The 25,035-nt window shown below is 31.7% G+C and overlaps 1 protein-coding gene across 10 annotated transcripts in view; it reads left to right on the forward strand.

The window, feature by feature from the left end:
- Positions 1–25,035, forward strand: part of LOC127709457 (uncharacterized) — a 378,921-nt gene that overhangs the window by 26,331 nt on the left and 327,555 nt on the right. For all 10 annotated transcript variants that reach the window (XM_052215024.1, XM_052215025.1, XM_052215026.1 and 7 more), the window contains exons 10-19: positions 1,658–1,859; positions 3,286–3,464; positions 4,472–4,637; positions 7,225–7,419; positions 8,114–8,287; positions 10,183–10,365; positions 12,631–12,813; positions 15,484–15,729; positions 20,602–20,796; positions 22,594–22,808. In XM_052215024.1, the coding sequence (XP_052070984.1) occupies positions 1,658–1,859; positions 3,286–3,464; positions 4,472–4,637; positions 7,225–7,419; positions 8,114–8,287; positions 10,183–10,365; positions 12,631–12,813; positions 15,484–15,729; positions 20,602–20,796; positions 22,594–22,808 (1,938 nt within the window). The remainder of the gene's footprint in view (positions 1–1,657; positions 1,860–3,285; positions 3,465–4,471; positions 4,638–7,224; positions 7,420–8,113; positions 8,288–10,182; positions 10,366–12,630; positions 12,814–15,483; positions 15,730–20,601; positions 20,797–22,593; positions 22,809–25,035) is intronic.

Consider the following 25,035-nt stretch of genomic DNA (forward strand, 5'->3'; position numbering starts at 1 on the left):
CCGTAGCCATATTTGGCACAACGTTTTGGAATTTTGGGTCCTCAATGCTCTTCAACTTTATAGTTGTTTGGCTTTCTAACTATTTTGATCTGAGCCTCACTGATGAGTCTTTTGTATACGAAACGCGTCTGGCGTATCAAATTATAAGCCTGGTACCTTTGATAACTATTATTAACTTGTTTGGAAAAATAGGCCATCGAGAGCTGTTGCCATCAGTTATCATCCATTGAGACTTAAAACCCTTGTGACATTATTAAGCCTACAGTTAAGGCTAACACAAATAGCTTCCATTACTAAATTAAACGATTGAATAATTTAATTCTAAAATTCCCCAAAAATCTATGCAGGGACAAATTACATTTTAAATGCTGCAAAATCTAATAAAAATATCGGTTAAATGACCCAGATCCTCTTGAAACAAACAAATTGAAAAAAGAAAACAAAGAATAAAAATCAATTCAAAATTTTGAAAACTAATGTGAATGAAAGATTGCTTCAATACTTAAAAAATAATATATCTATAAAGAAGATATAATGGATAAAATATCAACAATAACACACACAATAAGACAAACTAAAGAAAAGGGACAACAATGAGAAAACATGAATTCGAATTTAAAACACATAATCTTTTCTTTCAACTTTGACTACAACTCATTCATCTAAACTTCGCGGCTACCAAATTATGTCCATTGTACTGTTGTGTCATATTTTGAAATTAATTTATGTTCATATATTATGTTGATATACATCCATCCATCTTTTAACGTTGTTACGTTGTTGGAGTGACTAGAAATAGGAGAGTGGTCAAAACAATCAATCTGGAGAAAAAAGTCTATCAAACTTTGTTTGAATGAAATACTTATTATGGCAATTAAAACAGTCTACCATATTAGTAGAAGGAGAAACGTTTACAAAATATTGATAAGTTTAAAAAAAACCATTTAAACGTTTTTTTCCGAGCAAATTGTCATGAAAATGACTGATTCATGATTTTTATAAAAATACATTCGATGACCTTTACTAAAGTTGACTAAGTGTTGAATTTAATTTTTGGCTCAGATCAATATTAAGAACCTTTTGGTCAAAGTTTTCCTGAATTTAGTTCCACGGTTTTTCTTCATCAAATGCATAAGCCCATTGCTCTTTCAAACAGAAAAGAATAAATGATTAAAAAAAGCAGTTCAAAATCAATTAGTTTTATGAAATCAAGTAATGAACAATTAACAATTTAGCGTGAAGCACTCCCGTAACGGTTATTTGATGAGTGTCGTCATCTTTTTTATTTCAAAAATGATCAGTTTCTACCATCAAACGTTCACCGTATCTACATTTAAAATTGAATCATTCGAGGTATTGATCATTCGATGACTGTAAAATATTGCTAAAATAAGATAATATACAAACCCCCTCAAAACGAAGCAAAACAAAATACCACAACAACCCCTTAAAACCATAAAAAATAACCAAACAAAACAAAACATAACCGGCAATGCGAAGTAAAAAAGTGAGTGGTCAACGGGTCTATTTTATCTCTGTATCTGTGATACCTTCTGTCTTAACTGATTCTTTTCCGTTTTACTTTCCTTACAAAAATCCATATTAATTTACTTGTAAAATCTTTCCTGCTACATAAGCAAAATATTTGTTTTTACAGTTTAAGAATTTGGATATAGGAAAAGATGCAAAGCTGTACTTGTGGGATCAGGATGATATCTCATTGACCCCAACCTTGGAGGGTGTCAGTGCCTTCAAACCAAAACATTACATCTCTAAATCTAAGTCCATTAGATTGATGTTGATCTCTGGAAGAGAAGGAGCCTCATTTCCTAAAGGAATATATATCAAATACTGGGAAGGTTTGCAAGATAAATTGTATTTCAAGTACAGAATATGTTTGTATTGATATTTGAAAGTCATAAAATCCTTTGAATTTCACAAAAAAATGTTTTTATATACCGAATGGCTCATTTGTATTGTAAAAAAGGGTACTTATACTTTTTTAAAAGGGAAAATCCAATATATTGCCAAAATCTAAAGGAAGTTTGTTTACTGCTATTGAACCACTATCTTCCATTACTGAAATTCGTCGACAGGGTTCCCGTATGCAGTGACCTCATTGAGGCGACAGTTGTTTATGGATGTTCAAATCTTGTAAATAGATTTAAGAGGAGACAAATTAAGGTATCAAACAAAAACTGAGGGAATTGTATGAACCCCAAATGACACAAAGTTTTATAAAGAAATAGGAACCCGTGGAAAATAAAATAAAAAACCCAATATCAAATAGCTCTATTATCAATTCTTATATCTATTTTTTGGTGTCGATACTTAATCATGATAAGCATCGTTATACGTCGGTATATGAACCCTGAACGTTTATTAAAAGCCATTGTTTTCCATCAGCACACACTGAATGAATTTGTTTGTCGATTAAACGTTATGGATTCGTAATAAATGAAAAAAAAGCAGGCAAAGAGGATTTATTTAAGGATATATGCATGTCTTGATTAAAAAATGTTTTGAACATTGTAATCACTAAAATCTCGTTGTATATGACTTTAAATGCAAAAGCCATAGAAACCTTAAGTGTGGAGTTATAGATCATTTAAGTATAAATATTCCAATAAAAAGTCTTGATAAACTGACTTTCTGGAGGTAAATTAAACCTTTTTGTTTCGAATAATTTACGTATGTAATAAGCATAAAAAATAGTTGCTCTCTGTAATTACTGATTATGAATGATTCCAAACATGCATTTAGTTCAGTTGAACACATAGAGGTTTGCGCTCACACAAACATTTCAGTAGACAAAGGACTAATTGTCTTGTTGATATACTGAGTAAAAATATATTCTAGATCATGCTCCATATGTGGCACCAGCTGTGTTGCTCATGGTTATTACAAATTTGGTGAAAAGTCTAAAGTGATGTCACAATCGTGAACGAGATTGGAACATATTCATGGTCATCTGGGACACAGATATTCAATGACAACTAGTGATGGCATCCGTCAAACTTTTGAAAGATAATTAAATGTGTGCATTATTAGTTATTGTTGAACAATAACAGAAAAAAAATCGCGTGGTTTGTTTATTGGCATTTTGGATATGCTGCGAATTCTAATATGGTTTAAAGAATCGCAAGATATAATTGATACAATTCGTTTCTTGTTGCATTTAACATGTTTAAATGGCAATAAAAAATTGAAAAGATTCGGAATTGATATTTCACGAATGATGTTATATATATTTGATATAACAGTAAATACTCTTGAATTTTGTAGGGTGTAAAATAAATGACATGACAACAGAAGGAACCATCCAGTCTCCAGGGTATTTTGCTCAAAGTTACCCAGAAAATATTGAGTGCACGTGGACTATACAACGCCCAACAGTAGAAACAAGGACAATGACTCTCAGATTTAATAAGTTTGATATCCAGGAAGAGGGAGATTACTTAAAGGTTAAGATTTATGTTTAAATTTGACTTTTTATGCCCAACCTACGATAGTAGAGGGGCATTATGTTTTTCGGTCTAGCGTCCTTCCGTCCGTCTGTCTGTCCGTCCGTTCTTTCGTCTGTCCCGCTTCTGGTTAATGTTTTTGGTAAAGGTAATTTTGGATGAAGCTGAAGTCCAATCAACTTGAAACTTAGTACACATGTTTCCTACGATATGATATTTCTAATTTTATTAGAGTGTTTACCCCAATTTCACGGTCCACTGAACATAGAAAATGATAGTGCGAGTGGGGCATCCGTGTACTATGGACACGTTTTGTTAATTAAACTTTTGATACAAGAAAATTCCACTTGAAGTATTTATCATTTAATGCATATAATTGTTGAATTTAAATTAATAAATATGTTGGTTAATGAGACATCTTCACAATAAGAGTCTTTAGCGTATTTTGCCTCAAGTCTTGCCTGCAAAAAAATAATGAAGAATTGATAAAACAGAAACTGACAATCATAAATCATCATTTAAAGTGTTTAAATGCTAAATTTCCAAAGCCGTCATTCCAGCTAAAACAATTTTCATTCATGGAAAATTAGTAAGAACGTTTATTCAAAGATACCTTATTTTATAATTTAGCTAGCTAGATTAAATCCTCGTCTACAGAAGAAATCCTACGCAGCACTTGGATCAAAAACAGTTGGCATGTCAAAATAAATGACGAAGTTGAAGGTCATAATCAAATCTCGTTAATAGATTAATGTCTAGTATAAAGATTAGAAAATTGATGGAAGTGAAGTAAAAAATTATCAGTTTAGTTGTGTAGCCTCTTGTTGTTACACAATGTATATAAACTCGTTTTTATACAATAAGTAAAAAAAAAATTCATAGCTCGGTCTATAATATATCGTGATGGTGGGCCAGAAGAGTCAATTCATGGACAACCAATTTTTTTCTAGGAAAAAAAAATCCTAGGTAACAAGATTTCAACAACAGAATTGTTATGTATTTTTCAGATATATAATGACACAAATAACGCATTACATACAGGTGAAGGATTCACAGGGACTACTGATCTGACAAACGATTTTGAGGTTAGATCAACTAATGGATATATCAAACTGGTATTTACTACAAACTATTATCTGACCGATAGTGGATTTGAAGCTGAATTTTCTTTAGGTACTTTAACTGATTTAACTCTAAATATATCTTGATCACTACTAACATTAAACTTCAGTTGTGGAGGTCAGTATTTCATTAAATATTTTCGGCTTAATGAACATTTAAACGATTGAAGTATATAAATTATATATATATATGATGGGATTTTCTACATCCAGATATAAGAAGATAGTAGCAGAGAGTAAAAATCTGGAGAAAGTTTATCAATTAAAGTGATATAATGCAACCTATATTATAAAAGTACATATATGTGTGTGTGTATGTGTATGTGTGTGTGTATGTGGGTTGATGTCTGTATGCGTGTTCAGAACTGATATTTTCGAATAAAGATCTTTTCTTATCACGAAATATGTTTTGGTTTGTAACGAAAAACAAGATCTAGTTAAACACAGTTAATGTTAATACGAATTGCATTGTAGGGTAGGTTTCTTTTTATTTTTGGCCATGACGTTGTCAGTTTGTTTTCGATCTATGAGTTTGACTGTCCCTCTGGTATCTTTCGTCCCTCTTTTACTGTTTACATCTATTAAGGAAGAATATATGTCAGAAAAAAATGCATCCATACATTGCAACACTTTTTTCACGGTGCCAGCAACTGATTTCATGCATTTAAGTTTAAAAAAATAGTCCTTATGCAGGCTGAACATGCTAAACGGATTGAGTTTAAATGATAGTTCTTAAGACATTTGTTTAGAGTAGCAAGTATATGTAGGAATAATAGTTCATAAATTGTATTTTGGGTTGAAAAATCAAGTGTTAAAAGAGAGATAGTTTAAAAAAAAAATTTCGAAATAATTTTATCCAGTATGGTTACTGATGTAAAGAAACTATTGATATTGTTACCTTTATCATGAAAAGAGTTTCTCCTTTACCAGTTGACTATCTGGTAGGTTGCTAAGACTCATGGTCATTATGTGATATTTGTTCCTTATTTTGCTTTATCTGTTGTACAGAGCTTTTCCTACCAAAATCGGAATCGTGGATAAAAATTCTCTGTTGTAGTAACTGTTAATAAAAATCCTTACTTTGTAAAAAAACGCACTAATTCCAAAAGACAAATACACAGACCATTCTGGTTTTTTTTTGTCAACAGCATGCAGTCGGTATTCAAACGGGTTTTAATTATGCACCCTACTGCCAGACTTGTGTTTGCAGATTTCTTTCAAAACCTTCTCAAAGACAAAAACGTGATGATTTCAACTTTACAATTGTCAACATCCAATTTCTCTGCAGAAACATACCATCTTCCGAAACGTATGACTAGAGCAACACGACGAGTGCCACGTGTGGAGCAGGATCTGTCTACTTACGCTTCCGGAGCACCTGAGATCACCCTCGGGGTTTTGTTTGGGTTCGTAATCTCAATCTCTTGTTTTCTATGTTGCGTTTTGTGTACTGTTGTTTGTCTTTTATCTTATTTTGCCATGGCGTTGTCAGTTTACTTTCAACTTATGGGTGTCCCTTTGGTATCGTTCGCTTCTCTTTCAAAATACGGACTATTGACTTTATTGGCGGAAACCGGCGGATCTCCTTACACAAAAACATTTCCGAAAAAGAGTTAAAAGAAGAAACGAGAAAAATCGACCGTCCGTAAGTTTTACAGTCATCAACACGAATTGGTTGACCAATACGATAAATCTGTGTCTCACCTTACAGTCTTAGATTTTGAAATACCGAATAATCTTCTAATCTGTAATTTTATCGAATATCTTATATTTTCCTTGATTTTGGAATCGCAAGCCGTGTGATACTGCATACCCTTGTCTATGATGAGTTTATTTTACAACCACTGCGTCGATGTCGCTGCTGGTGGAGTTTTCTCCCCGATGGTATCACCAGTTCACTAGTCAGCACTTCTGTGTTGACATGAATTATCATTGATATGGTCATAATTAGAAATTAACTTTAGAAAATTTAGGATTTCTCGAAATACTAAAGATGTTCTACCCCAGGAATTTATTACCTTAGCTGTATTTCGGAAAACGTTTAGAACTTATGGGACCGCAATGCTCTTCAACTTCGTACTTTATTTGTTTTTTTTTAACTTTTTTTTTATTCTAACATTATCTGGCCAAAGAATTTCTTAATGTGTAAAACTATTTAATCCTTTGTTTGAATATTTGTTAGCTCTATTCATAAAGGAAAAGGATCATATAATATTATGAATATGGACATTTGTTGAACAGAAAAGTCAATTCAGATGTCACAGTGTCGATACAAACTTTTTTTTTATCAAATTAAAGAGATTTGAAGCCATAATCAAATATACAAGAAAAATTCAAAAATGCAAGTCCTTATACCAGAAACACACATATTTTTGTCTCGTAAAGACCTGAAGGATGATTTTTCATGCTGTGCACTTATCATTTTGATATTTAAAAGGCAAAACAGTAACTGTATCATACAATCTCCCTTTTAATCGACTCAATTTTCTCAAGATTGATAACGTATGAATATTAATTTTTTTCTTGAAGAAGAGTTTTTCTGATTGGCTTAAGAGTCGATAACAGATTGAGGAGTTAATCGGTAACTTTATAAATTTTTGTGTGTGCTTGATATCCTTAAGCTTGTTTTGTTTTTTCAGACTGCCACAATTTCGCTGTATCTCCAGAAACACATCTTAATTCACAGTCAAATTATAAAACAAGTTTCGGGAATATTGTTGATTTTAGTTGTGATCACGGACACTCGTTTGTGAATAGAGGTCCTTATGAGAACATTTCTATCAAATGTCAGAAAGGAGGAGAATGGAATGCACCAAGAATACCTAACTGCATAAGTAAGAAATAAACAAAAATCAAGATTTATTAACTGATAGTTATCAATGATTTTTTAAAGATATATTTCAATATCCAAAGCGCTTTACTGGATTTACATTAGTCATGTTAATCAGGAACGCTTAAATCAAAACATTTAAAAGCCAAGGACGTATAAATACCTGAATATGTGAGGAGCCATATGACAAAAAGGTATTTAGAAAATAAGTCAAATAATCTAAGGTCAATATTGCCTGGTTCGTACTTAAGTTTCTTAACAATTTTAAAATCTATCAACGGAAAATATTAAGGTAAGTTTGTTAGAAATCTTGTCATTCCCGAAGCACTAACTATCGAAGTAATTTTTATACTCAATTAGTAAATGTTAAAAGAAGGAATATTTGGAACATCTGTTTAATATTATACTATTATGAATATGCTGGAATCTTTTAGTTTTACTTCTTTTGGTCCAAATATTTCATTAAAAAAGACAGTTTAACGGTAACAGTTCGGTACTATGATAAACAAAACACATACAATATTAAAATTATCAAAACAATATCTTCAGATCAAATGATCTAAATTATTTTTTCCCTGAAATAAGAAAGAAGTCATTTACTGTTCACTTTTATACAGTTTTCATGCTGGTCTTGAATCACGGATTGAACATTGCCCAAGACATCTGTTATCGATTGTAGCATATTCAATATATTACAGATACCTATTGTCCAATTCCCCAAAGAGTAAATAACGGATACATTATTGAGTCATCTGGTGTTAAGGTTGGCAATAATGTTACATACCAATGTAATGATGGATTTACTATGAACGGGGAACCAGTCATTAAATGTCTACAAGACGGAAGCTGGGAAGAAACACCAAGATGTACAGGTAAACAAAAAATATCTTATGAAACAATTTTTTTTCCACAGAAGAATTGTTTCAGTGCAGTACGTGTGATAGCAATTTTCCTGTCGTTACAGCAAATATCTCAAAATTCTTAAAATGTCCTGTACCAAGTCAGGAATATGGCAGTTGTTATCAAATAGTCCGTTTCTTTGTATGTTGGCGCTTGTTTTTGTAGAAGTTCAGTGTTTCTGTTGTTCCGTTGTTTCCCTCTTTTAGTTGATGTGTTTCCCTCGGTTTTGGTTTGTGACCCGGATTTATTTCAGTTAAATCGATTTATGACTATTGAACAGCGGTAAACTACTGTTGCCTTTCCTTATAAGACATTCCAATTATGCTGTCACAAAAGATTGTTGTATATCTTATCAATATGTCAAGTGTATTTAAGTATAAAATCAAGTTTTTAATTACCTCATTTAACGACATGGTGTTGATGCATTTTTTCGCAAAATATATATGCATCGTCAACGTTATTTAATTTTGTTAGTGGTTTGGAAGGAAAGAAACAATGAGAAACAAGCTCATCTTTACTCTACATTAACCTATGACACAAACTGATCATGAGTTTCACTGAAATGCAACCTTTTCTCCCTTTAAATTTTTATAATGAAATTAAAATAAAACCAAATTATATTCAAAGTACGAAACATTGAACTAGTATTCATTACTGTTTAGGGGTTAGCTGAAGCGTGAAGGGTGCGAGATTTTCTTGCTGCGTTGAAGACTCATTGGTGGCCTTGGGCTGTTTTCTGCTATTTGGTCGGGTTGCTGTCTCTTTGACACATTCCTCGGTTCCATTCGAAATTCTATATTCAGAATAGAAATCTTGATTTGAAATGTAGGTTAAAAGATACATTAATTATGCACAATTCTATGAAAATTTCGAAGTTAAAATCGACAAAAGATTATGACAGAAAAAATTCATTGATAAAATTATGTGTGCCATTAGCCAATCAGCGTTTTACACATTTTATTGATTACTTCTGAATGTTTTCCTTCTAAGACAAATGTAATCGTTATGTATGAGAACTGCTTTTGCAACGGTTAGATTTTGCTGCATCCCAGATATATATCGCCGTAGTCGTATATGACAAAACTTTTCACAATTGTTAATTTGTAAAGCTATACAACTAAGTATTTGATTTTGCCTTAATATGTGTCTTATGTAGGCGAAACGCTTGTGTTTAAAACAACTGAGTCAATACCACTGCTGGTTGATTTTTCGTCCCCGAGGTAATCACCAGCCAAGTAGGCAGTGCCATTGTGTTCGCATAGCATATCATTAATAATTTTCTACAATTTTACTAAATACAGAAGGTTGAATTTTTCGAAATATTAAATTTCTCGCTAAACCTGGTATCTTTGAGTAGTTTTAGATCTCTGAGTAAATTGTTAGATATTTATCTTATCTTTGAAGATCGAACAGAAACTATAAAGACATAATCCGAAATGTTCGTGACTCTTTCGTCTTGTCCCCAACAAACGTGTATCCTTCTTCCAGAGATAAAAATAAACTCTTTAAAGAACCAGGCACATACTTTAGTACGCCGAACGCTCGTTTCGTTTACATAAAACACATCAGTATAAGGAATCATAATGATCAGAATATGGGTTCTCGTCAGTTGTATAAATATGTTTACTCATTAAGAGAATGTTGAGTTATGCAAATGCTTTGCTCTATCCTTGAAATAAAAATGTCACTTTTGTAGAAAAGGAGTAATATATTGTAGAGCCGCATTTATCTAAATTTGGGCTTATTTTGACATTATAGAAGGCCCCTTGATTTCATTTCCATTAAGTTGCAGTCTAATTGATGTATACCCGACATCTTCGTTTGGTAATATGTATTGATGCAATCATGGATTTATTTATTTTATAAGCTGCTAGGTGTTCTGCTCTTTCGACTCCTCGTAATGGTGACATAGAAATACTGACTGGAGATGGGAGAGACTTTGCCTCTGTTGTCCAGTATGTTTGCGATCCTGGTTATGAGACGTATGGAAATGTAACAACATACTGTCAGACTAGTGGAAAGTGGTCACATGTTCCTCCTTCTTGTGAAAGTAAGTCGTCATCTACTGGCAAAGTACCTTGGACCTTCTCGTAAAGTAATGCAGTATTAGGAATTATCTTCAAGTTGGATCATCAGTATGGATTTCCTCAGATAGGATTTTCCAATACCTTGCCAAAATGTAGAATTAACCAAGCTTTTTTTCCAAAAAATAATGAAAAGTATGGATCACCGTGCTATTTTACGAGTTTTGCAAAATTGCCAAACAAAATCTGCATAGATTGTTTATGAAAAAACACTTTTTTGTGAATAAAAAAGAATATATATTATAGATAGAATTTTGAAATAAGTATGAGAAGTGAGAAGATGAGAAGATAGGTTTTGTTATATGCTTTAAGAAAATAAAAAGAAAAAATGGTGTGACCAAACTTGTTTTCTTGCTAAAATTAAATAATGAAAATTTATTATTAGCGTGTTCGGAATGAAGATATGAAATGTGGCATGGAAAAGATGTATTTTCCCTTTTTTACTGTTAGCGAAACTATACTACACATATTCAGAAGAATTCTGTTACTTCGTAGTTACCCTTGTTATTATCTTTTATATAACCTTTTGACTTTTCATTTAATACTGTTTGTACACATTAAAAAAAAACATGTATCGATTCTTATGGTAAATTTATTCACCAAATATAGTCTGGCCTGTTCGTAAGGCTTTGACAGTGATTTACAGTGCATCCGATGTGACATACAGACCTCACAGAACCACATGAGCAATGTTACCCAAGACATAGACATAGTTAGTGCAATCAAACAATCAAACCCAAGAAGAAGTTCACAATACGAATCATATACATATCCAACTATTAATATTTATAAAATGCCTACCTACGTCTTAAAAATTTGAGTCGATTCTTATTGTACCAAGCACATCACTAAGGTTAACTATGCTACGTATGAATAAACAATTCTACGCATGAATCCATTTCAAAGCATTTGTATTTTGAGAAATTCAACACTTACATCTAGTTTCGGTTTTGGTATATAACATCTGCAACGTAATTGTATCCCTTTTTAAAGCACGTTTAGTATGACGCACTGTTTTTCTATATGTAAACAATACTGTTTTCTACATGACACAACTATTTTTCACATATCCATACAACACATTTTTATGTTGTTTCTCCTTTATATTGTAATCCTATTTGAATGCATGATTTGTTGGCTAAAAGCAATTTTATGAACTATTCTTTAACATTTATGCAAAACTTGTCCTTCTGTTTGTTTGTTAATTTTCATTATTTTGAAGATTAAATTCAATCGGAATTTTTTATGCCTGTTCTCCACTTCCCATTTAGTATATTTACTGCTAAATGGACTTGTTAAAAGATGCAACGTCTTCCCCTAAATGCAGAATACAACAATAAAATTTCCCGTTCAAAAAATAACGTAATAATGGAAAATAATGAATGATTAAAACTCAAATATATATGTAAGTCTTTTACGATATATGGTTGTTAATTAGATGTAACTCTCCTTTGATGATGTTATAGAAAATTTCTGGAAACATTTAAACTGCATAAATCATAAAAAATTTGAGGATTTAGATTTTTTCAGTTTTCCTGTTGTGCAAATATAAGGAAATGAGGAAAACGTTTTTAAATCGCACAAAAGAGGTATCTAAAATGATTATAAGTAATTTATCCACAGCATTCCTAAAATGTAGAAATATGTCTTGAAGAAATAATTGTCGGTAATATTGGTCAAATTTCTATTTTCTCATGGATCAGCATTTTTTAAAGTATGCTATAGGTAACTTTCATCCGTTATTCACAAAGGAAGCAAGAACATTAAACAATTTTAACATCTTGCTTTGTTGCCTTTATTTGTCACTTTTAAATCGATTTGCGAGATTTGGACATTTTTTAGCACCTTTATTTGGTCAGACAACATTTGTGAGCTAACAGCAGCTGTTAATTTTTATTACTCCGACACCAAAATATACTTACATTGTAATAAAACATTAAAAGGAAAAGTTTTAAAAGTAAAGCTTATCTAACGTTGTCACTTATAGAGCAAATTATGCCTACCCTTCTTAACACATGAGTTTAACCCATGTTTTGGCGAGATTCGTGTTGTTCGGAATAGTTTTCTTTGCAGTGTGTTTTCTAAACTCTTGTTTGTCGTTAAATCGTTTTTCTTGATGTCCTTTACTTGGTTGTCTGTTTTAGCCTACTTATGAATATAAATTGTCCGGGCCCCTTGGTATCAAAAGCCTTTAGTTTCATAAGTTTTTAATGTTTACCTTATTTTTTCAGAAATATGGTGTCCAATACCTAGAACCCTAAATGGAAGTATGTACCCCTCAGGTGCACAGCAATATGAGGGGACAATTACTTTAATTTGTGACAGAGGATTTGGCATTAATGGGACAAACATGCGAGAGGTGGTTTTGAAGTGTGAGAGTGGTGGAAAATTTTTACCGGATGTAACATGTTATGGTATGTTATCGACCTCTGTTATGCTATATGTTATCAGGATAAAATTTAATCTTACTTTTAGTCTCGCTATCTTATTCGTAATAATGCAAATATGCAGTTCTACTTTTGTTAGACTTCACTAAATGTGCCATGTGTCATCTTAAGAAAATGTAACTAAAAATAACAGACAAAAAACAAATTAAGGCTACTTCCGATGCGCTTATTATGTTTTGTCACATTTTGCCTGACCCGATTTTATGATTTATAGACAGGCGTGAAAATAAGAGTAATTGACCGATTTGTAAAAAAAACACATACTTCTTCATTCTCATGGCTATCTTTTGACAATATGATTTTGATTTACAAGGTATTTTAACATAGTTCATGTGTGTCTTGCGCTATCCATCAATAAGTTCTACAAAATTAACTTCCACTAAAATGAGTTGACTCACAAGTTTACTTCCACTCGTTACACATATATAAAAAACTATCATATTAATGCTAAGTATATTATAAATTATATTACCACCATTGTTCCAGTGGTTTATTTTGTAGCAACTTACAATATAGAAAAAAATCTGTGATATAACATGCAGCTTGCATAACACGCCTCTAAGAAGAAAAGTTAATATGAAAATAAATATGCTAGTAAATAAAAAGCCGTTACATTTCTGTTTCTGTCCTCCAAATCGGAGCAGTAACCCTTTGTGATTTTCCTTTTCTTCGGAACTTTTCATTTTACTACAGAAAGGAGCATACAATTAATTATTAATGTGTAGCTGATTTGTAAACAATCAGGATTAGTCATACTTTAAATTGGATACCATGTTACATGTATTTGATTTATGGATGCTCTCATGTTACTCAATTGTTTTGTGTAGCCTAGAGACCACTGATTTTGAAGTTAAGAATAATCAAATAAATTCTAAATTTGACTTCCTAGATAGATGTGTGCATTTTTCAATTTCGATCTCTGAGAATTTGTTTGAATTGCGTAGTGCTGAGTTTTGAGCAATGTATTTTTTTCGTTTCTGGTGTTTGTCTCATGAACGAACATTGAATCTTAAATTCATATTCAACACACGATTTGATTCAACAGGGAAAAAAGTATTCAAAGACAACTCGCATAATAAATAATAAGACATTTCTTTCTTCGTCGTTTTCAGATATAAATTTTGAAATTTTTTATAAACTTTAACATTAAACGGCATTAATAAAATGCCTAGTAGCACGACAACAATCGGCGAAGTTTCCGTATTTCAGTTAATATTTTTAACAAAATTAATACTAGTATGGATTTCAATATTACTTTTTAAATCATTAATACCCTCAATTTGTTTTTTTCTGATTAACCAGGTAATTTACTGTTCAGGCCTCAATCATGAAACAAACGACGTTGGATGTTTCAGCTTATGTACATAACTTGTCACTTTGTCAAACGGATTTTTGAGTAATGTCATTACAAAATGTAAAAATCAGTTAACAGGCATTGGAAAAATATTTACTTTGTCGTGATTCAGGGGTAAAACCTGTTATTTCAATAATAACCTTTTCTCAGTCATGATACATTATTGACAATTGAGATTTCTTAATTTCCTTCAAAGTAGTCCTATCTTTATTTCAATTCATTTTACCTAGCAAAAAGTACATGGGAAGAAATGCTCAAACATTTAAACTTTCTTATCCTTAACTTTTATGTTCTTTAGTTGCGAATGACGGATATGTAACAGTGATCGTCAATGTATAAATTGTTCTAGGAAAGGCTGTCAAATATTGTGTTAAAAATCGTTACCAGACGCCGAAAATATGTAATAATATCAACAGGCTGAACTCATCAGTATAGTACATGTTGATTTATCCATATTAGGGCTGAATTGATCATTCATTTAATTGTCTTCTCATAATAAGTTATAGTTCAAGTTGGTTAAGTTGAGCAATAATGCAGAACAAGTTGCCCCTTTGCAAAACAAATTAATGTTCTTTACAGTATGTTAATTTATTGGGTAGAGTAGGTATATTTTATATATACTAATATTTAACATGTATAACAAGAAGTTGTAAATCAAGTTAAAATTTCGTTCCTGTTACGCAATTGAATAGAAAGTTATGGACCTTTTGGAAAGACAATGACTTGAAAATGATCTATTGCAAATAAATCTGTCATTTGTCTTGCAAAACTTTCCTTTTATGCTTAACATAAGTATAATTTACATGATATAAAGTAGTTTGGAGGAGTTAATTCTGTGCATTTCATCTTATTTAGATTTCCAGTATTTTTTTTAAACATGGGAGATAACTGTATAATAAGCCTCAAGTGCACAAGCAATTACCTTTTTGTTTGTAAAGCATACCGTTTCTCTATGTGTGCTCTTTTTAATATGTTATTGTTTATGTTGTGATCTAAGATGGTCAAATGTTATGACTGGAATTAACTTACTAACACTAAATTGAGTAATAAAATATAAATTTCTCTTTTGGACAATTAGTCAGATAAATAATGATACCAATTTTGTAATGTTTGGATATGATTGTTAAATTCCGAACTTAATCAATTTTCAGACGTGTCAGGTATTAAAAGCACGACGAAATTAAAATATGATTTTGAATTTTTTAATACGAAAAGTCACTTTTTAATAAAAGTGGTAACCGGATCATAATAAGAACTTATAAAGATTATTCTTATTATTTCAGGTAACGCAGGGCATCAATTGATATGCCCTCTTAATAAAACAATATACATAAAGACTGCAGCTGGTGAAGTCTTCAATGTTAGTGATGTTGTGTCAGTTACACCTTCAGATTCTGAGTTTATATTTAGTCCTTCAGAATTAATAACATTTGATCATACAACAATGGTAGAGCAGAAAAAAGTAGTTGTCACTGCAAGTGATAAGTGGGGAGCCGAGAATCAATGTTCATTTTTGGTAGAAACTAAAGGTAAAGCATAGTTTAAATGACTCTCTGCACCAATCAAAGAAAATAATTCATTAGTTGTTATACCCCACGCAACAACATTTTCCTAATTTTTTTTTCATCATAATAAGGCCTTCATTTCTTATCAAATCCTCTTCAAATTTGTATGAAAAAGAGGGACGAAAGATACCAAAGGGACATTCAAACTCATAAGTCGAAATTAAACTGACAACGCCATGGCTAAAAAAGAAAAAGACAAACAGACAAACACTTATACACAAAACACAACATAGAAAACTATAAAGATTGAGCAACACGAACCACACCAAAAACTTGGGGTGATATCAGGTGCTCCGGAAGGTAAGCTGATTCTGCTCCATATGTGGCACCCGTCGTGTTGCTCATGTTAGTACAAACCCGGTAATAAGTCTAATTCAGTAGGTCACATTTGCGAAAAGAGGACGGGATTGCAGTTACGACATTAGGAACATAGTCGCTATCATCTGTGAAACGGATATTCCGTAACGGTCAACCAACAATAAAATTTACGAAGGGATGATTTCAACTTCACCACTTGGAATTCTTGGTTTAATAGCTTCCTCGTGAGCAGCAAGGTACATTGGATGAGTTCCATAATCTATAATCTGGAATTGGAACATTTTTTTTGCATGGAGAGAGAGGGGGGGGGGGGGGTGTAAAAATATTTCATATTATTCAGGTGTCCAAGATAATGTCCTTTTAGAATCTCTCTTTTAAATGAAGGTTTCCATTCATCAAAACAGACTTTTTTCTAAACGTCTTCACATATTGAGATGATTTTTAGTATGTGAATCTACTATGATGAGTGACAGATCGAGTTTACGTTACCTTCCGCTTCCGCTCTGCTGATTTTATCAACCTTTCATTATCAAATTTTAACTCTTAAATATGGCTTCAATAGATATAAGAAGTACGGCCTTCAACACGGAGCCTTGGCTCACACCGAACAGCAAGCTATAAAGGGTAGGTGATATCTTTCAACCACGCATAATGTTGTTGTGCCTGTTGGGATATATTTGAAGGTGAATAATATTAAATAAACTCCTTAATTTTTAGTCAAAGGGCGGTTTTGAGCTTAATATTCCGTATAGGCATCTTTCTATAATTATAAAAGACTGTATGCTGACTCTAAATGTTTTGATTTGTCTGTTTCATTGGGTTGCTGTCTCATTAATGTTTATTTCCTTTTATTCAAACCCAAAGGATTGACTTTGGTATAGAAATAATGACATCTCTGGACTTATACCAGATAAAGAAAAACTTGATACAGCAAATTGTGTTACCTAGACAAGACTTCCATCGTTGTTCGCTTCTATATATGAGTTAATTATTGCCACTCAATGACAATTTTTTTTTTGTTCTACTCCCCTCCCCCTTGAATAAGATACAATGTAAACCCTGATGTGGACTACGTAATGTAATAAATAAATAAAACAAAAGAAAAGGGAGAAATGAAAACAAAAATGCTAGAAGTTACATTAAATGCAGATCTTCTTGCTTTTGGTGAAAACAATCTAAAATAAAATGAAACAAAAAAAATAATAAAACATCCAAAGTTCTTACATGATTTAATTATGATTCCATTCTTGAGCTTCAAACACCATATTGATAATCAAACTCATTATCTGCCTCCCGCTTACCCTTCGACATTTTAATTTTAGCACAAATTGAAAATCCGAAACAAAGTTACCGATTTATGATGTTGTATGTAATATTCACCTGAAAGTTGCGTTACCATCATAAACATTTTATTTCAGATAAATTGAATCGATCGTTTTGATTTATAATTTACCAAAAATATGTATCGTATTTATTGTATGTAGGATCCCCTATTATAGACGTTTTATTTAACCTATCCATGTAATTGCAAATTCAAAGATTTCGTATGTACTGAAGATTAACTCGCAACTTGAGCTATCACCCCTTTTCTCCACGGAAAACAAAACGAAATGACTGAACAAGCAATAAAGGCTTTTAAAAGAAAATGAAATAGGCACTCATTTTGTAAATAAATTCCTTTTGGAGTCAAAATTTCCCGGTTTCGGACAGATTTAAATTTCCACTTAATTTCCGATCCTAATTTGGGCCTCATGATTTTAAGGGGTCGTGTCTAATTGGTCATGCCCGATTAACTTTTAGTAAATAGAACCATTACTTAAAGTCCTACACCGGGTTTATAAGAACAATGAGTAAACAAAAGAGATCCTTTATAAAATGAGATCGTCACAGGTATCGTATATAGTAATTTTGCGTTGAATAACAATGAAAAATACCCGAAAAGGTGTGTAACATAATAAATGGTCTCTGATTTCCTCAAGTACGATGCGCTGAGTAGCATTTACACATTAAAAAAACAGAAATTGGTAAAAAAACATTTCATGTTCACGATATGATGAACCGCTTTACTCTACTAATCATGCAATGGTTTACTCCTGTTTTGCCAACATTTAATTATACCAATTATCTATTAGTAAAGAAAACAAAAAAGACTAAAGGTTTAATGAGCATACAATTGTATAGTCTATTCCAACTTTATAGGTAGATAGTTTATCTGTGTTTTCTACATATTCAGATATTTTTCATTTTGTAGATAAAAAAAAAAAATTATATATCAAATATTTTTTTCACAATAATTTAATGATTATGGTATAAATACACCAATATATGGTAAAGTTTTCTTTAATTGCAAACATATTTTTTTAACTTATGAATCAAATATATTTTTCAAAATATTATATGTATTTCAAAAGTAACAAAACATTTATATATTAACAAAGTCACAAACAAACATTTTATTTACAAAGTCACTACAGGTAAGTCACAAATTACAATATTTCAAAAAGTCATTCAGTTCAAATGCAGAAGATGGGATGCTGCGACATAGTAGTATATCACGAAGATGTGTCCATTAGTATCTGTCTTTCAGTAGTTGAAGGCTGGCATCTATAACTTTGTATCGTCGTCGTTTTGGTGGGCAGGCTCCTCCTGCGGCATACTGGATAATGGTACATTCTGTTAATGCGTGAGTCCTCTTTAGTAACTCGATGATCTCCTAGATGTTGAGGAAGGCATGGTAGGGTCTCTTCATTCACTTCTTAATTTTATTGGGCCAACCTTCCAGGGGGTTGGTGATGTTTGTCCTTCGGTAAAGTAGTGGTTCCACAAAAAGCGATATCCTTCAACCTAAGACTCTGTCATATAATCAGTAAATGATGTTGTAGCGGGTATGTTGTCAGCTTCACCAATGCCTTCTAAAGTTGTAAGCCAAACATCCTCAACAAGGTAGAGTGGAATAAGAGATAATACTGCGGCTTGTCGTTTAAGTCGAGTAATGTCTTCCTTTTTTTTTATAGTATGACTTTAATCCATATTTCTGTGCCTTTCGCCAAATACACTAGGTAAAGTGGAAGAAGCAGCCATTCACGGTTACCCCTGGGAACACTGTCCTTGTTGCGTTGTTGGTTTCTGTCTCGTAATCGATAAATACTGTTTCATGTTGAAGTTGTAACTGATGTAGTTGAGCGATGTAACGTATGTGAATGAAGAAGCGTGAGTTGATGATCTCCTGTTTTCCTGGCAGTAGAACATACACTAGTGGGAACATAGAACTTATTATAAATTGAAAATAGTGCTAGCTGGATGCAGATTGCTTTTCAAATTATGTTATTTGTAAAGCTTGGCTACTGAACAGTTGCATTTATATTTTATATTTTATTTTTTAGAATTAATTGGGTTTTTTATTTTAAATTTCAGAACAAAATATTTGTCAATATTAAAAAGTATAAAAGGTGAAAAAAAATATTGAAATGTTTCATTATTTTACTTTTTCATAAGCCAAGAATATAGCAACAATTTAAAAAATTTGTCGATAATTTGTCAAAATAATAAATATTTTTTGATATTTTTGTTAAATATTTGTCAAATTCAATACATTTTCTGTTAAATTTATAAAATACTTTTGCATATTTTCTTTGATTTAATAGTAGAATTAAGTATCTTTTATAATATTTACAGGTAAAGTAAAGGTAAAAAATATGACTATAATTCAGAAATAAACTATCATTGTTAAAACAACAAAACACCCTATGTTTTTATAAACCTGCAATCAAATGTGGACAAACTAGGATGACACTCCTGCAATTGATGTCTCGCTTGCGACAAAAGACGCAAAAAGGTATTACTATCTGGCGAATGCGGCGGCAACGGCGATGGCGTAAACTATTTGTATAAAGGTTTATAGTTCAGAAACTAGAAGACCTGGATGCTTCATACCTTGCATGCGGATACCTTATGTTACGATACGAAGTCTCTGTCTGTCATATGTTCATTGCCCTTGGCCTTATTTCATGGTTCAGTGACTGCTTGAAAAAAAAACCTTTTTTTTTTTTAAAGTGAAATACTTTCTTATTATGAGCTATAGGATAACTATATTTGGTTAATACAGCGTATTATTTCAAAATAGTTTAATTTAGAGAATTCCTTTATATCACGAAAAGGATAAGGTCCGGTAAGGGTTAATTTTGGCCATAAAATTAAAGTACGCAATTAATGTTAATATATAACTGTACCACTAGGTGCACATTGTTTAGGGCTGTTTTATGAAAACATTCTTGAGACCAAGGGAAGACAGTTTTATTTAATCTCACTTATGGGTCAGGTGGTTATCCCATGTATGTCTTAATGGAATAATCTTCAACAATTGTTTTAAAAGCTATGGTATCAATCTGCAAGTGTGAGTCTTATAGATGTATTCACATATTGACTCGTGTGAAAGCCTGTAAGACAATGTAAAACATTTAAAAAGTTTACAATTAAGCTACAAACCAATCATTTAAATCTTGAATTTTTTTTCTCTAGCTGTTGCATGTTTTAGAGAGTCTTTCCCAGTAAGTGTGCTAAATGCTACACCTCTGTTTTGTACTTCTGGCAACATTAGCTGCACAGTTACATGTAATAGTGGATTTGTGTTTTATGACGGAAACACAACAAAGAAATATGCCTGCACAGGACGAAATATGTGGCTTCCAGCTTTACCTCCTGATACATGCATAAGTATGTTTAAAGTAGATAGATACCTCAGATATAGTTCATTTAGAAACCAGTGAAAAGAGTGAAATTTCCCGTTTTTAGAATTACATGGTTTTTGTCTCACCTGCGACTGTGATACATAGGATAAAAGTTTAAGTTTGAGGTAGTTTCTGCCTATATGAAACTTGAAGAGCATTTTGAACAAATGTAAACTTTTGCACTTTCCATGTTTGTAGCTGATTACAATGTAGTTATTTACATGGCCCCTTAATGTACAATTTGGAAATAATCTGAAATTTGGATAACATGTTTTTATGCTAGAATTTTAACAAAATGTTGATATTTAGGTGGAATTGATTCTAAATACTTCTATAAATTTGTTTTTGTAAAATCATATTTTTTTGTTAAAAAGCACTAATTTTGAGAAGCATCTTTTTGTTTTCGAATTCCATAGAAAATTAAGCAATAGTTATAACTGCACTCCAGTTTCCACTTTTCAAAATTGTGGTAAAAATTATATTTGATAAAAAATCTCAAATGTTTAGAAACATTTGTTTTAGGGTTTCAGAGATAATCAATATTGAGGTATTGTATTCTATTAAAAAATTGATTTCTGGAGTCGAAAATCAATGTTTGGCGACATTTTTTGAAATTACAGCAAAAATATATAGTATTTAGATTTTTACAAACCTATATTTATAGAGAGCATGTCCTGAAATAATTCCTGGTGTCTAAAAATTACTAAAAGTTGATATCCAATTATGTATTGCTTTGTTTACATCATTAAGGACTATTTGTTTCTGTATCTCAAACAAAAATGTGCAAGCAGAGCCCTTGCTGACACGACAGTTTCTGTTTCCTCTTATAATACCACTTCCCTTATTCAATATAAACAATATTCTTTAAGACAAACAGCTGGATACCATAAACATACTATGTATACACAGGCCAGAGTCTGAGCTTGATTTGCTATTTGACATAAAAACTAAACTGACGAAAAAAAGGTCATTTATTCAAAATCATAAAATGCAAAAAAAACATTTTGCAAATAAAACATTTGACATAAAAGTTCATATTTAATATGAAATAATAACACATAATTAATACGAAATTACATCAACTAATATCATATCAATTGAATAAATGACAAAGAATAGCAAAGGTGGGGAGAAAAATCTGCCCCACAAATAAACATATATACATATCTACTTCAAAAGATAACATTAAGGGAGGTATGTGGGTGGGAATTTTTAACAAATTATTTGATAAGAATCACAAGTTAACACATCGAATGCTGATGATAAAAGGAAGTGACCACAACGCACTTACACGTGAACTCGTGCTGACCCCGCAAGATCATTGACCAATAAGAAAGATGTAATCCAATCATGCACTGGTCATAAGTGAAATTTCTCTGCACGTGAAAACATATTATCTAATTTGAACAATTTATCGTTTGATTAAGTAGGACACTCTGACCCTTTGACCAGACTAGAGACATCATAAATTTACAGTATAAATAGCTCACTCTTTATTTAAGTCTTAGTAATAAACAATTAAAATAGAATTATCTTCTCTGCTGTCTTAAATTATTTTATTCAGCTTAATTTTCAATTAGCAAATAAAATTGGTTATCCATGTTTTTTTTTACTTCATCAAACTAGAAGACATGGATGTTGGTATCTTAACCTTTGGTGGTTTTGATCAGAATATGAGTAACATAAATTAAAAAATGAAAGACATCTCAACTTTGATTGAAAAGAAGTGAATATATCCTTTACATAAAATGTACTAGTAATTGACATTTCATATCTATTTCAGAGTATGATGAACCATCCTACATCATAGTACTTCAAGTGGTCTATAAAACTGATGGAAAATTTGCTAAAGACTGTAAATCAGGTCATGATGATAAAATCAAAACAAACAATGCATCATTTACAAATGACATTTACAACAGATGCAACATCCCTAATGTTGTATCTGTTGGTCCAGTAGTAATTACAAATACTGAAACTACTACTACAGGATTTGATGTAAGATATAGTTGTGTACATGTATATTTCATAATATGATACCCTTATCTCTTTAATGAAGAATATAACTTAATAAACTCTATATCTGGATTCTGGATTAATCAAATCCAAACAAAACAAATACTATCACAGGTTACAGTCAAATCAGTTGTCCTACAAGATCATTGATTTGGAGTCAGTGAGAAAAGTTAACATTATAGAAGTTGTTGACTCTTTTCACCAAAAAAAAAAAAAATATTTTTTTTTCATTTGAAAGAAAAAGGATATTACCCAATTTTCTTAACGTTTTAAGAACATCAATGTGTTAATGCCGTTTGCAAAAAAAAAAAATGGATTGCTAAGGCTCATCTTTATATGAAATTAGAGTACATTGAAATGGTTTGAAATAATAAAAATTCTCTTGAAAAAAATTTTGTTTATGCGGAAATTAACAAACTACTATTTTCTGTAGATTAAAAAAAAATAGATAAAGGTACTGACTATTAAAATGTTTTTGTTAATTGTATACAATTGATCTGTTGCACATTTTTAAAATAGCGAGTGCATCATTATTATGAAACAGGATGAACACAGATACACCTTAACCCTCTTGCTACCGGATGGACACATACGTCTAATGTTCATTACTGTTTCACTTTCAAATAAATCCTAAAAGCTTTAAAAATGTAATATTTTCTTTAATGGGTCTCCAATGCAACGTTATTAGGGCGTGCCGTCATATGTCGAATGACGTCATATTTGGGCATGTGACTTCACAGACGCCCAACTGCCGTATTGTCTGGCATGCGAAATGTAACAATATTGAATTAGCTGCAGCAAGATTGTTAAACAGCAAATTCTTTATGCAATTGTTCCAAATTCTCTGTTTTAATTTCTCAAACATATTTATATTTTTATCATTTAAAATACAAAATACTATTTTTTTGCTGCACTGCAACCAGATTTAAAAAAAAGTATTTTGTAGAAGGCATGCGTTGATTGCATTCTAAAGAATATGAAACAGTTTGGCTTGATTTGAATGTTAAGATCAATTTAGTTTCCCTTCAATCACATATAAAACTATAGTCTTACCTTGACTGAAGAGACATTAATTGTTGAACTGCGCAATTGGTACCGTTTATAATTTTTGACGAGTGACTATCAAAGGATTGTAGAATTAAGATTTTTAGAACATCAGCTGATCAGATGTATATATGTTTTTCAAAGGTGCGATTCTTGTTTTTCTCTCCGTTCATCGACAAATACTACTTAGTTTAAATTTGAAAGAACGGCATCGCAGCTGACAATTCTACTCAATTCCTGGGGGCAGCTATTTAAAAGCGAAAAGCCAGGCAGAATTGTAGTAAATCTAGTTTAGATAAACATTATTTAGAGAGAAAATTATACTTAGTTTGAACTGTTATGGTGTAGACCTGATGAATTCATAAATTAATGAAGGTTTTTCTAGTTAAAGGATGTTTATCTACCCTGAGATGATACGACATTTAGCTGAGAAACATCATCAAGTCCATTGATAATCTGTTTTGTCTAGGAAACATCAATGATGTAGGCTCATGACGTAATATATTCTCTTTCACAACGACAGAGAAAAAAAAACCATATCACTTGAGTTTTGTGATTGGAAAAAAACTCACAAAAAATAACCAAAGTAATATTTACGAAAATAGCGAAAAAGTTTTGTTATGTTTGGAAAAAAATATATCAAACGAAACAAAAGCCTTTGACCAAAGTCGAAAACAGGTCTACTAACCGCTTAACTCCGCCCATCCGTCCCAAACTTTCGTCAAAGGGAAAGGGATTTATTTAATATTTTTTTTACAGCTTGATAATGTTGAGTTGTAGCGAGTAAGCAACTTGTTTTTAATCTGCATTGAAGCCACTTCCTGTTTACCGATATTTGGAAATTTTACAACACTGATTGTACATGGAAAATTCTTGTCAAAGTTTTCTTGGCTTTAATGAAAGGAAATGATCCAGTCTTAAGTAACCTTAATCAATTGCATGCAGCGACGCAGGTCCAGACTTGGCATTGGTCTTGTTATTAAATGAGTTAAACGAGTGGGTGCGGTTAGTTTTATGGTCCAGTATTTTTGGTTTACTGTTATCCAAATTATCCCTTTTATGTATCTTCTTTTCCCTCAGAGCTACCAAGCTCTTTGTTAGAGTCATTTAACCAAAGTGAGTTTTATATGTGTTACCTGCGTCGCCGAAGGTCTGGTAATTGCTC

The sequence above is a fragment of the Mytilus californianus genome, unplaced genomic scaffold (assembly GCF_021869535.1).
Source record: "Mytilus californianus isolate M0D057914Y unplaced genomic scaffold, xbMytCali1.0.p SCAF_7, whole genome shotgun sequence".
In the NCBI taxonomy this organism is placed as follows: Eukaryota; Metazoa; Mollusca; class Bivalvia; order Mytilida; family Mytilidae; genus Mytilus; species Mytilus californianus.